We start from the raw sequence: 13,693 nt of genomic DNA, 5'->3' as shown, positions 1-13,693 counted from the left end.
GATGTCCCATCTAACTTGAGCATTGCCTCATGCCTGCTTTCTCACTCAAGGCATTGGGTCTGTGAATCTGAGCTATGTCTGATGTATGTCCCACAGTGTATTAAACAGATAGATTGTGTGCCTAATTCACCTTGGAGAGTCCCTCAGAAGCCTAGGAATATCCAAGAATTAGATGTTAAATGAATCTTGCTTGTATGGATTCTCTTTGACTTTATAGTTGTCTAGGCTGGTGTACAGAATCACTGGACTGATTTTAAAACATCATTTTAATATTTTCTTTTTTAATATTTTCATTTATAAAATATTTTTCTTATGCCTTGTTTTCCATGCCTGTGCACTTAAATGATGATGTTGAATATGGACAGAAGGCAACAAAAGAAATCCCATACCACTGAAGTAAAGGAGTTTTCTCTATAGACTTTAGTAGAGCCAGTATTTCATGAAGGTTATTCCACAAACACAAGGGGGCAAAAAGGAAATGGTGCATTGATATTGTGTCAGGTTTGAGCCAAGCTCCATCAAATACACGGAGTCCTGAAGATATCCAAAGTGGTTTCAGCATCAAATTAAGAACCTAAATCTTTCCCTGTGGCTGTTTACATGTGATCTAAATATCCCAATTCTCACTGCAGGTACTGGAAATTTAGTAAATATTATCAGTAGAACATTCATCAGTGAGTATAAAGAGCTATCTAGCTCATCTCTAAGAAGTTTTACACCTTAGGTAGCTGGCTCATACATAGGCACTTACAGAACTTCATCTAATTTGCCTCTTCTCTTTTCTTGTTCTGTGCTGGTAATTGTAACATCATCTCATTGGTATCTGCCTGCAGAAATACATCTGAAGCCTTCATGTTGTTAAGAGAAGCTCAGACTAACATATTCTTGAGACTTCTTTTACAAATTTCATTTTAAGTCTAAATAATGTTATTATTGGTTGTGTAGGTCTCACAGCTCAGTGTAAGCAATGCAATGACAGACCAAAAACCTTCAGCGCTGATATTTCTGTAATCTTGGTTACTGTGTGTTAAAAAGACTGCAAATGACTCTACTCCTCCTGTGCACAAAATGAAATGTATTAAGGCCCAAGGCACTAGCACAGGTGTGACTGAACCTCAGCAGTCTCTCCCTCCTAATGAGGAAAGAAATAGTTTGTTCAATTAAATGCAATTTACTATTGTTACTGGTTAGTCTACATTGTGACGTAATCTAGTCAAAGCACTGTTCACCTATGTGAGGTCCTTTGTCATCTTTGTGCTCAAAAATCTCTATAGCAGTTTTTTTTTGTTTAGTTTTGAGGGTTTTTTTTCTCTTTGACTAACTCTAAAATGACCTAATTGCTTGCTTAAAATAAACTTAATTTTTCTGCATAAACTAGAAAGTGCCTATTTCTGTGGAGAGCTGGTTAACTGCTGGCCAAAACAGAGTTCTTGTAGTGACTAGATTTGGACTAGAAAATTCATACTGTTTTTTTTCATGTGAACATCCAGAATGACCAAGTTTACTCCTTAAGTAAACACAAATTTCTTGGTATTGTAGTCTGTAACTGTGAAATATTTTTATGTTTTGTTCTCCAAGAAATGTTAGTTTTTCTGTGCAATGTTGGCCACATTCCTGGAAAAAGCTGTCTATTAAATTTCTGGTAATGCCAACTATATGGATATTTCTGGACTGCCAGGATTTATTCCTATGGTGCAGTAGATAATTTTGTGTGAGTTGGTGACTTTTGTTTTGTAATCCATTGGTTCTTAATGGGTGTTTAACTGAAACAGACCATCTACTGACAGATGGTTTATCCCCAAGTATGATACCTGTGCCTAAATTTTTAGGATTCTTCAAGCCCCAACATACTGTCAAATGAAAATACTTTAATCGAGGATGAAAAAGAAGTCTTGAATTACACAGGGGAAGAAATGATTTCAGTGGCATCTCTTCTCAAAGTGTTTCATACTGGAAGAAGTAAAGATGATGATTATCATAGATTTAGCTGTCTGGAGAAGGCAGGCAGCTATGATAAGGTAGGCTGATTGATTCATGGATGACTGTGTAGTTTGCATCATGTGTTAAAAATATGCTGTGATCTTCGCTTTTCCACCTTTTTCTTTCTTTTTCTTTTTCTTTTTCTTTTTCTTTTTCTTTTTCTTTTTCTTTTTCTTTTTCTTTTTCTTTTTCTTTTTCTTTTTCTTTTTCTTTTTCTTTTTCTTTTTCTTTTTCTTTTTCTTTTTCTTTTTCTTTTTCTTTTTCTTCTTTTTCTTTTTCTTTTTTTTCTTTTTTTTTTTACAATATATTGACCACAGATTATTTTTACTTAAAGTATTTCATCAAGATGTACCAAGAATTAGGTGCTGAAGATCTGACACCCATTGCATTTGAACTCCTTTTGAAGCATCCTTTCATGGAAGATTTGATTAACACATGCCAAGAATACAAACTTCCTGTAAGTATTCCTGTCTGGGACCAAAACCTTTGTAAGCACACATGCTTAAATTTGCGTTGTCCCAGAAATGTACATGTAATTAATGTAGATACTGCCAATTTGCAATGCAGAGCAACTATACAGCCCAGCAGCTGTAGGGTAGATCAGGTTTTTTGTTTTCTGTGAAAATTCCATCCATCAAAGACTGGGCCACTTTCAGACCTGTTTATTGTGCAAGTCTTGCTGGCCTGGAACTGCCTTTGCCTTTCTCCTCATCCATAGAAAGGAGTGTGGTTGAATTATCCTCCCATCAGGGTCGTACTGCAGGACACTGTAGGAGATATATGTGGTAGATCCCATCCTGCCCCAGGCCAACCAGGCAACAGAAAAAGGCATGCAGAGGCAGTACAGGTCCAGTGTTCTTCCCTGCCATTGTCTAGAACTTCCCTGCTGCCTGCACCTATGTTTAAACATGCATTAAAACAGTTGCACAAAAGGCAAGTTTTGGCCAGAGAATCACCCTGTTTAAGGTATCAAACTATGGCAAAAATACTCGATACACAGGGTGTAAGAAAACAGCATGAAAAGATGAGAGGATGCTTGTATGTACATGTCCCATGTCAAATGGGACAATAAACAGTCAATAAACAGTCTTCACAAGTTTTAGATGATCACCCCCATATGTCCCGCAAAATGTAAATCTGAATAAGATAAAGAATAGCTTAGGAGTAACTTGCTATTTCTTAATTATATTCCTCACTTGTAGGATGTGAATTGCCCAGCATTTATTGTATCACTCATAATCATTGTCAGTAAAAGATAAAATATAATAATAAAATAATATATTTATTCAGTAAAAGTGAGGGTTAAAAATTCATTTGCTACAGTAGAAAGTGATAGAAAATGTAAGACAAAGACAAGACAATAAAATTGAAGATTATAACTATCCATGTGTGTCCATCCTTCCTATGTTGATGTCTCAGCCTATTTGGGAAGACAGATGCCATAGAATGTTAGGTCATTCCTCCCTTCCCTTCCCCATTCTTTCTTCCTGACTATTCTTTATATTTAATTGTATACTGCATTTTCTAATTTGGTTTTTTTTCCAACCTCACTGAATTTCTTGCAGACCAAAGCATTTTTTAAACAAGCTCTCTAGATGTAGAATTTAATATAATGCAGCTTCTTCATGAAGACCAAATGTGATGAAACCTAAAGTAAAACTTAATTAGGGTATAAACTGAGTAAATCCATATCTATATGCTAGGCAATTTACAGAGACTCTTTGTTAAAATGTTTTCACACTGGCCAATAGCTGAAAATCAAACACACCATATTTATTCTCTATTAAAATTTCTGATTTTCCTGTACCGTTTTTAGGGAGTACTTTGTTACATAGCTTAAAGAGTAGATTGGAGAGCATGTTTAAATTGTATTAGCTACCATCAATTACCTGTGTTATTTCTGGCTGGTAGGATATATTCAGGGCAGTTCAGGTATAAAAATTGTCAGTCTATGAGAAAAGCTGCAGGATAGTGCATATGAATCTTGGTAGTAACTGAGGGTTTCAGTGCACATATTCTAGCCCCACATCTTGTTTATATATTGGTATGACTCCACTTAAATGAGACATTTTTCCACTTATTTGGCAGGTCCTGTTGATTCTTGTATCTCCTGACTCAACAGTTGGGTGATGCAGAGCTTCAGTTATCATTTGTAGTACTTAAAATTTCCTCTTGAAAAGGCTTATACTGACTGTATCTCAAATATAGTACTCTATGGTTTCTGTACCTAAACACAAACTATTTCATTCCTTGACTGTACTGTTAAATTCAGACTTTTGTTTTATGCATGAAATCAACACTCAGGTTTACCAAAAAAGTTTTATATTCACCAGCAAACAGGCATAGAGACCCAGGGGCCACTGTTTTAAGTATGTTGCAATTCTGGTCTATTACATACAGACTCCAGGAAGATTTTTCCTGTATCGATTCCCTATTTGGGGAACATGTGAACTTTTTTCTTTCCAAGACAATATTTTTAGCATCAATTATTTTTGCAGAAATTCTCCTCAGAGATGTCTATAAAAATGAAAGTCAACCACAGTGCTGTTATTTTGAGATCTTGTACAAGATAAATATAGCAAGTCAGGGTGTGGTTTCTAAAAGTTAAAATGTTTGTACTAATGCAGTCATAAACAGCAGAAAGTAAAATGTTTTGCTGAAAACTATAAAGGGAACATCTAGCTTAATTTTTTTCAAATTTAAGTTAAGTTAGAATACTTGATGATTCTTTTGGATCTTTATGACCTGTTCAATTTCAACCATTATTGTCTGTCACATCTCAAAATTTTTTTTTTTTCCATGTGAGATGTATTGTCTTTTGTAGGGATTTTGTTTTCTCTGCTAGTGGGCTGGCAGCATCCTACAGGATATTGACTTTTCTATCAGCCTTAGTACAAATGTCTACAAATTAATATGCCCAGAAATTCTATTACTTTTTCATCTTGTCTTTTCTGATCTGATTACAAGGTTTTCTGGTCCTAACTAGAACTTTCAAGTTTGCCATTATCAACATATTTTTTTCACTTATCAGATAAAATTTATTCCATGACAATAGGCAGATGACACTTACCTGTATATGTTTATGAAGGAACTTCATTACACAATCAATTAAATTTTCTTTAAATAAATTTAATAATAAATGAGAGAAGATTTTTATTAGACCAGCTGATTCAAATGGGAGAAGCAAGCAATCTGCTTTTTGCACTGCATGTGTTCATCTACTCAATTTGGTCACTTAAGGGGTTTTCTTTAGAACTCATTATTTCTTCCTACAAATTTTAACATCTGTCCTGAGACTGTCACAGATATGGTAATACAGAAACAACCACTTATTTTAGTAATTCTGCATTTTGATTGTGATAAATTTAAAGAAAGAGTCTGGGATATATTCGACTTCTATAATTCTTAATGCTTAATGCAGTATTTATTACTTTGAATAAACTACATTCTTATAATTACTGAAGATAAGGTAGTTTGATAATTAGCATTCAGTTTATTAATACCAAAAATATTATGCATTGGATAAATTGCATTGTATTTCTTATTCTGCTTTCAAATCCTGCATAGCCCTTTTAAAAAAAGTTCTGTTTTTGAAGATAGGGCTATCACATCATATTTCTATGTGTTTATGTTTTGAATATATTTAGCAAGCTCTTGCATTATGCTTGTTCCATCTTAATTGTTTGTCATATGGTTACTGCTGTTAATGTTGTTCATTGTGCTAATCATTTCAGTAACATAATCCAGACAATCTTTCAGATAGGAGTTCCACTGAGGCGGGATTTCTATTAGTCTATAGTTAACATGGCTTTTTGAAAAAAAGTTTATTAGTATCTTGAAGAACTATTACAAAACCTGTTTATAGCCACAGCAGCCATTTAATATTACACAACAAACGTTCAGAACTCCATGTATCATTTCGCAAAGTAAAAGAGCTTCTTGTCATAGGGAGAGTTCATACAGATTATATTGAATACATCTTATGAACTGGACCATGTATCAAGGTTTTGAGAAAAAAAAGTACTGCTGAATCACTGTTTAGTCATAAGGTGTAACTGTAATACTTATGAAACTTGAGAAGCTTTTTTCATGTGGTGTTTTAAATGTCCCAGTGTGCAAAAAAAGGAAAATCTAACTCAGTGTCTAAGTACCTCATTGAAAAAAGAGACCTATGTTGTGCTTCTCTTGATGATGTATGCCATCCCTAAATAATCTTAGAAAATTTAATGTACATAAAAGATGTTGTTTCTTATATTAAAGAAATATAAATAATACCTCTTCATCTTAAAGAAAAAATGTTTCCTTCATTGAAGACGGACATAGTAAAACTGTTGGAGCATTCTATCTCCAATTTTTTGACAGCATTTAGTACAACATTGATTTTTATCTAACAGGATTGTAACTACTTTTTCTGACTCAATTTGCTGGAAAATGCCTCCTTGTAGTGAAGTGTTTCCTAGAATCAAAGATAAATTTTAGTGCAACCCTCTAAAACCATGGTCTGGTAATACTTCCTTTTAGCATAGTTGTCTATTCACTGAAATGCTTCTGGTATGTTACAAGTTTGTGAGGCATCACTACATACAGGCAGTTTCTGCTTTCTAGAAAAGGTTGAAAATTCTGCTTTTGAAAAAGGTCTTCAAATTATGCATAAAATATATATTGCACTGCATGTATATAAAAAATACTACGTATAAATAAAAAATCAGACTGTTGATTATTCTCCTAAAAATGGAGAATAATTTCCTAAAAGTATAAAATATGTATTCTGACAGTATCAGGAGATGCTAGAAAGTTAAATATTTATCTTTGTATTGAATGTTCAGCATGTTACTATTTTAAAACAGAAATTCCTAGTTCATCCTACTTACACATCCTACAATGGATAGTATTGCTGAAATGGGAAATGGAGAAGATTCTGCTAATACAAAACTATTGAAAATTAAGAAATCAGACAATATATTATAAAGAACTAAGCATAAAATTAACCTACTGAGGGTATATATTATTCAAAGTATTAGTTACTTATTTTTTAGTATCCATTCCCTGGAACTGTTGTTAAAGTTCAGTCTGAAATATGGCATACTAAAAAAACCCACTTAATTGAAGAATTTGTCTTTGTATGTTCTGAATATCATTTACTGGTTTAAACAACAGTCTTGATACCTCTCTTTACCAATAATATTAAGCTGATGTTTAAGATCTCTGTTTAAAAACAGAGTTGCTTTTTAACAGTGTTGTTTTGTAAAAACACCGAAGGAAATTAAGTCCCGTGGATAACATTAAAATATCATCTCAGTGATATTATAGCAGAATGAGTTCCTCAGCTGAATGAGTTCCAGTGCCCTGCTGGAAGACATTGTAATGCGGGGAATCTGTAATTTACCTCCACTGAAATTAGATTTTCACCATAATCTAGTCAGTGGAAAGCTCACCCCGAGGATAGACAGGTGTTATTACTGCAAGTTTTAAGGTGTTATTACTGCAGTTTTCAGGCTGCAACATGAAATTACTTTTAATATATCCTTTTTTCTTTTCATAGGATATAAAAGTCTTTCTCCAAAGATCCAAAGAAGCACAATCAACTGATGGGGAGCAAAACACATGTGAAGACATAAATGTATGAAAAATTACTGTTTATGAACATTAAGAAATATTTTTTCTCAAAGTCTGTAAGAAATGTGTCTTACAGGTCCAGTCCTTTCATCCATGAGAAAAGTTTTTTTGTTTATTGTTGCAAGAGCAAAATCCCATTCCAGCTACACACTTTCTGTTACTTTAAAATTAAAAAAAAACCAAAACAACAAAACCACAAAAAGGGAAACTTATGGTTTGCTCATCTTATATAGTCTGATGATATTTCTAAATAAAATTAAACCAATTTCTGAACTTAAATAGAGATGGTAGTGTCATCATTAAGATTTGGTTAAAGAATATGTCCAATTCTTCTAAATGTACTAAGATATCTATTCAGCTTTTGTTATATGTATAGTTTATTAATTAATTAATTTTTAATGACTTAAATGCTGTAGCCAATTAATCTTTTAAAGCATGTTGTAATTTCTAGTTAATAAAATAAACGACAACTGTTTTCTCCAAGACCAGGAAAAACTGAGCATCATATTCATAAAAATGGAGTGTTGTTGACGGTGGAGATGATAAATCTTTGCCACTGAACCTTTCTATTTCTAACCTTGCAGTACATCTCAACTCTAGCATCTGCTAAAGACCTGCCTGCTGTCCTTTTTTTATTGACACATTGCATTCAAGGGCACCACATACTCCAGACACACACTGCAGATTTTCATGTGTGATAGGTGCTTGTCTAAAAATATCTATGGCACACCATGACACCTAGAGAATGTTGACTTCTCTGGCAAATTAAGCAGAGTCTTGGTCAAACGCTCACCTTACAGCTTAAGTGGGTGTTTATTTTTCTTTATGAAGTTTGAGTCTTACTGGTATTCCTGGATAATAGGATCTTTGTGTTTAAATGCAGTTTTATCAAATTTCTCCATTCTCTTGTGTCTGACAGCCATCAGTCTGATGGCTGACTATAAGTTGATAGGAACCATTTTGTCATGGATCTGTGTGACGTGCATTTCAGAATACTCTTTGTGAATTATTCCCCTGGATTTGAAAACGGAGATGCATAAAAAATTCTGTTTTCAGTGGTACTCTGATCTACAGTGTCAAGTTTTCTGAGGACTAAACATATGAAACTGGTAACTGTGATTATCTCAACTCAGTACAGGGTCTTATTTTTAGTCTGTCAGCTGCCCAAGATATTAGCAAAACTTTGGCACTGTGCACTGATTTAGTAGCTTGTATCTGAACACTGCTCCTTCATGCTGGAGTATATTTTTTCTGCATTCATCATTACCCTCATAAAAATTGCACAAAATATTTAAATGGTCTTTTCCCTGTTTTAATTCAGCAAAGTATTTGAACATATGATGCTCTTTAAGAATACAAATAATCTCATTGAATCATATAACCCATAGAGAACCACAAACCTTTACCCTTTGCTGAGAATGCTATCTGCACAGAATAGTTTTTCATTATATCTTTATTACTTTTTAGCCAAGTATGCACGAGATAGTATAGATATGATGATGTTCCTTGTGAGATTTCTAGATTGTCTTTGATTAACACTTGCCAAGAATACAAACTTCCTGTAAGCATTCCTGCCTGGACTGAAGACTTTGTAGGCACACATGCTTAAATTTGCATTGTCCCAGAAATGTACATGTAATTAATGCAGATACTACCAATTTGCAATGTAAATCAACTATACAGCCCAGCAGCTGTAGGGTAGATCAGGTTTTTTGTTTTCTGTGAAAATTCCATCCATCAAAGACTTGGTTATAAAGTTATAAAAGACTGGGTTATAAGTTATAAAACAATTCTGTATCGAAAAAGCAATAGCAGCATATAAAAAAGAAGGAATGCTTAGACAAGAACTAAGAGACCAGATAAATCTGGCAGTAAATATTTTTTCAGATTTTTACAACCTGATGTTAATAATGGCAGGTTTATTTCTGTGATTAAAGACAGTCACGTTTTGAAAGGAACATCTAGGGGAAGCAGATCAAAGCATATATATGTGATATATGACTCTCAGAATAGAACCCAGTCAGCTTATCACTGCAGGCAAAAATGTTAATGTCTTTTCAGTCTACATATTTTGTGCTAACCACACCAGCACAGAAACAGATGTAATTTTGTTGTGCCCCCGCAAACCATGCTAAAACCTCAACATCCTCATTTTACATGTGACAACAGACTTCATGATGTGCATACAAATTCTTTTTACCAGAATCATTTCTTCACATAACATAGACAATTTGGTCAGTTTTATCCCCAATATTTTTTAAACATAAAGGGTATATATTCACACAAAAATTTGGCTTTTTACTCCATATTAAATTATTACATGAATAGAAAATAATTGCAATTTAGTTCTCTGCCTTTTGCATATTTCATAATCTTTAAATTGTTTCTTTTTTTGCACATTTAGTTTCTTATTAAAAACCAGCATTAACTACTAAGTGTTTAATTCTGACTTTCCACACTGGAGATCTCCATTACAAAATAAAAAAGGTATTATTTTCAAAAAATCTTCCCTGCAGTTCATAAACCTGAGTGAAGGAAGAAGAAGCTTTACTACTGAAAATCATAAATTTCTATTTAGGTAAGATTTTTCAAGTATTCCTCTTTTCTCATACACTGTTCATAAATTTTACCTGTAACCCAGAATGGAACATAAAATCATTGCTGATAATGTTTGAAATTAAGTGCAGATTGCAGAGCAGTGTAAAATAGTAAAAAGTGAAGTAGATTGTGTGAAGTATCAAGCTTCATGCAGTGAGCACTTTTCTATGGGAAAGTAAAGGTATAATTTACAAAGCAAAGAATGTATGGCCTGAAAATTGCAATGTATTTTTTCAACAGTTACTTCTTGAGTATAGCTGAGTACCACAAGAGTTATTCAAGAGATTTTGAGTTCCCAGCCCAGCTGTGACCCAGGCATGAAAGAGGTCCTTGTTTTTATGAAGAGGGAATGTTGAGTAGTTTTGCATTCAGATGTAGCAGGAGACTGTTACAGTTATATCATGTTCAGCTTTTATAGCTACACTTCAAGCAGGATAGTTGAAACTAGAAAGCATTCAGAGAATAATGTCAAGGATGGTAGGAAATCATGTATAAGAAAGCATGAGGAACTCGGTCTCTTTACCAAAGGAAAATGTAATGGGGTTTCAAATATAATTTTTACAAGAATCCATCTTCATTCTGGTAGATACTATGTAGATTTAATTGCCAGAACACTTGGCTTCAAAATAACAAGCAGATTTTGAATAGGGAAGTGGATGAACTGTTGAAGCAACAATTGGCTAAATCCAATTTCCTCATCAGGGAGTTGTAAAATCCAGATAGGTAATTCTTTTAGACACAGTTTGTGACAGGAACTAAAAGAAGAAATAACTGTCTATTTGATATTAACATACAGAGTTCAAAAACTGAACCTGAAAGACTAGTCTGGCTTTCAGTTAATTGTATGCAACATGCTCAATCCTGTTTTCACAGTCTTTTAATGTTTCATTTACTCCTTAATTTCACTTATATCAGATATTCTTGTCTATGCTGCATAGAAAATTCCTTGGATGGTTTGCTTTAGAAAAGATGTACCAAAGCTTATGTTATCAATACTTCCATAAATATTAGTTATTTTTTTATCCCTGCAAATTAAAATTTTTAATCCCTGCAAAAATCTTCTTTCAAAAAAGCTACAAACCAAAAGGTGTTGCTGAATTAAGGTGTTTTCTATACTTTTATTAATTTGCATAAAATCTTGCAGCATAAATCAATCTCAACATTTCATTCTGTACAGAACTCAGGCTCCATATTAATCTTTCAGGGCTATGACCCGTTCCTTTATATAAGTAGAATACCTCCAGATTTGTTCCTTAGAAAGCAGCCTGTTACAGGAAGATTCAAAATTTTGCAATAACCAGAACACCTTAAAAGACAGTTATGTTTTGTTTTGTTATTTTGCTTTAAAATGGCTGAGTGATGTCACATTGTTGCCATAATAGCAAAAAAAGTTCCTCCATCTGCTCTGTGGTCCTTACCTCAAAATTTCCACTGAGCATGAGGTTCAGACATGCTTTCTTTTTTTATTCTTCATAAGTGAAGCCAGCTGTTTTGTTAAAAGCCTCTTAGCTCTGCTGAAGTTTCTAAGTGTGTAGACAGCTTAAGAGAAGCTCTCCAAACCATTGAAAGAATACAGTGATAAATGCAATCTGAAAATCAAGCACACTACACAAACTTCTTTGCAGTGTTATGGTTATGAAATTAAAGCAACATCAATCAGAAAATTTCAGAGGTTGTAGTATTGTTCACTTTATCAGTAATAATTACCTGGGTTGATACTGCTTTTTTTGCCTCCAATAAATTTTATAACAAATATGTTTATTTGTAAGTAGAAAAGCATTTGAATTTAACTCCCAGTTTTATAAAATATCCTTGGCAGTGGGAAAAAAAAAACCAAACAACTATTTTCTTTGAAGTTTATTTTAGATAAACTGTGTCATGAAAATTCTGCAGGTCAACATTTCATCATAGAAGATCCCTGGAAATTCAAGAATTGAGGTGCAAAATGTTGCCCCTCTGGGAAGTGTAGCTACTCATAATGATAATTGCTGAGGAGCAGCTGTGCTGGAAAGAACCTGGGGGTGTTGGTGGACAGCAAGCTGAACATGAGCCAGCCGTGTGCCCTGGCAGCAAGAGCAATTTTGGCATGTGTTAACAGGAACACAGCTTGCAGTAGATGGAGAAAAGTCATTGCCCCCAAGCAATTAACACTCATCATGTTTACAGTGATGACTACAGTTCTGGACCTCAAAATACCAGGAGGGCATCAACACTCACATTTAGGGTGCTTCTCACTTGCATCAAGACTTCAAGACTTCTCAAATTCTTGGCCTCAGGGGCATTGCTTTGGACATCTTTACACTTCATAGTAGCAGTGTTGGCTTGATAAGCTTCCAGCTCATGACCCTGCTACATTAACATAACAAAAGTGGTTGTCTGTATTTCTTGAAAAACTTGTACTTATCTTGAGCTGTGAATGTTGTACCTGTTAATTAAAAAGTAGCAGCAGTACCTGTCAGGAAGGAGTGTGCCCACGCATGATTAATGGTTTAAATTAGGCAAAACCTTCACTTTTCCTCAATTTTCTCATGACAGAGGTTCACCTTTTCTTTGTTTCCAATACATGTGTGTGTCTATATATATATATATATATATATGTATGTATATATATTTATAAATATATATAGTCATATATGTATACCTCTGCACATCTACACATACATATGTCTATATATATGTACACATATACACATACATGTATGCATAGAGAAAGCTAAATCTTTTCTTGCCTAATTAGAGATAGGATTGATGCCTTACGTTTTAGCTTTTATATTTTTCAGATTCTGTAATGCTTTAGTGTGTAATTCTGAGCTTCATATTTGGGGACAGTTAGCTCTTTTCACAGAGGAGGGAGATAAAACAACTTCTTTTTTAGCTTGGGACCAAGGACCACCGATACAAATTTCAGGCCTACGAGCATATACAACAGTGCACTGAAGAGAGGAAAACATGAAGGATGGGACATCATAAGTTAAAGCTATAACTGGACAATTAACTCCAATATGCAAACGGACCAGAACATATAAAAGTGAGAGACCTCGTGACCAGTCATCCATTTTGTGACATCTTGGGTGTAGCCCTGGCTGGGCTCTTGTACTGCCCAAGGTGGATCCATTAAGGCCTTTTAAGGACTTTATTAAAGTAAGTAATAAAGTCCTTTATTCTTAAACTCTGTCTAGCTTCTGTTTTAGGCTAGCCTTCTTAAGGCATCAGTTTGACATTTTCATGTGAGGAAGTTTAATTTCATCCTGGTTAACCATGAATTGCTGTTTTTCCAGCAAATGACATCCAGTCCTCAAGATGGTTTTTAAAATTGTTTTTTTAATGTGCAAAGTTATAACTGTTGAACTCAAAATCTGATCCACTGCAGAACTTCACATATACTGTAGCTCTGATAAGGTTTAGGAGAAGGTCTTAATCATAGTTCATCCTGCGGAAAAGTTACTACTTTTAGATAAATAATATTTAGTTATGTCAGTGTAGGATTTTCACTGGGAAT

General features: G+C 34.0%; 1 protein-coding gene across 3 annotated transcripts in view; it reads left to right on the top strand.

The window, feature by feature from the left end:
- SPEF2 (sperm flagellar 2) overlaps window positions 1-7,875 on the top strand; it is a 74,621-nt gene extending 66,746 nt beyond the window's left edge. For all 3 annotated transcript variants that reach the window (XM_071425562.1, XM_071425561.1, XM_071425560.1), the window contains exons 32-34: window positions 1,830-2,018; window positions 2,315-2,437; window positions 7,523-7,875. In XM_071425562.1, coding sequence (XP_071281663.1) covers window positions 1,830-2,018; window positions 2,315-2,437; window positions 7,523-7,606 — 396 coding nt within the window. In that variant the 3' untranslated portion in view covers window positions 7,607-7,875. The remainder of the gene's footprint in view (window positions 1-1,829; window positions 2,019-2,314; window positions 2,438-7,522) is intronic.
- Window positions 7,876-13,693: the final 5,818 nt, after the last annotated feature.

This window comes from Agelaius tricolor, unplaced genomic scaffold (genome assembly GCF_023055355.1).
Source record: "Agelaius tricolor isolate 1412-34295 unplaced genomic scaffold, bAgeTri1.0.p SCAF_4, whole genome shotgun sequence".
In the NCBI taxonomy this organism is placed as follows: domain Eukaryota; kingdom Metazoa; phylum Chordata; class Aves; order Passeriformes; family Icteridae; genus Agelaius; species Agelaius tricolor.
The sequence above is the reverse complement of the archived record's forward strand: the minus strand, read 5'-3'. Positions and strand labels throughout refer to the sequence as shown.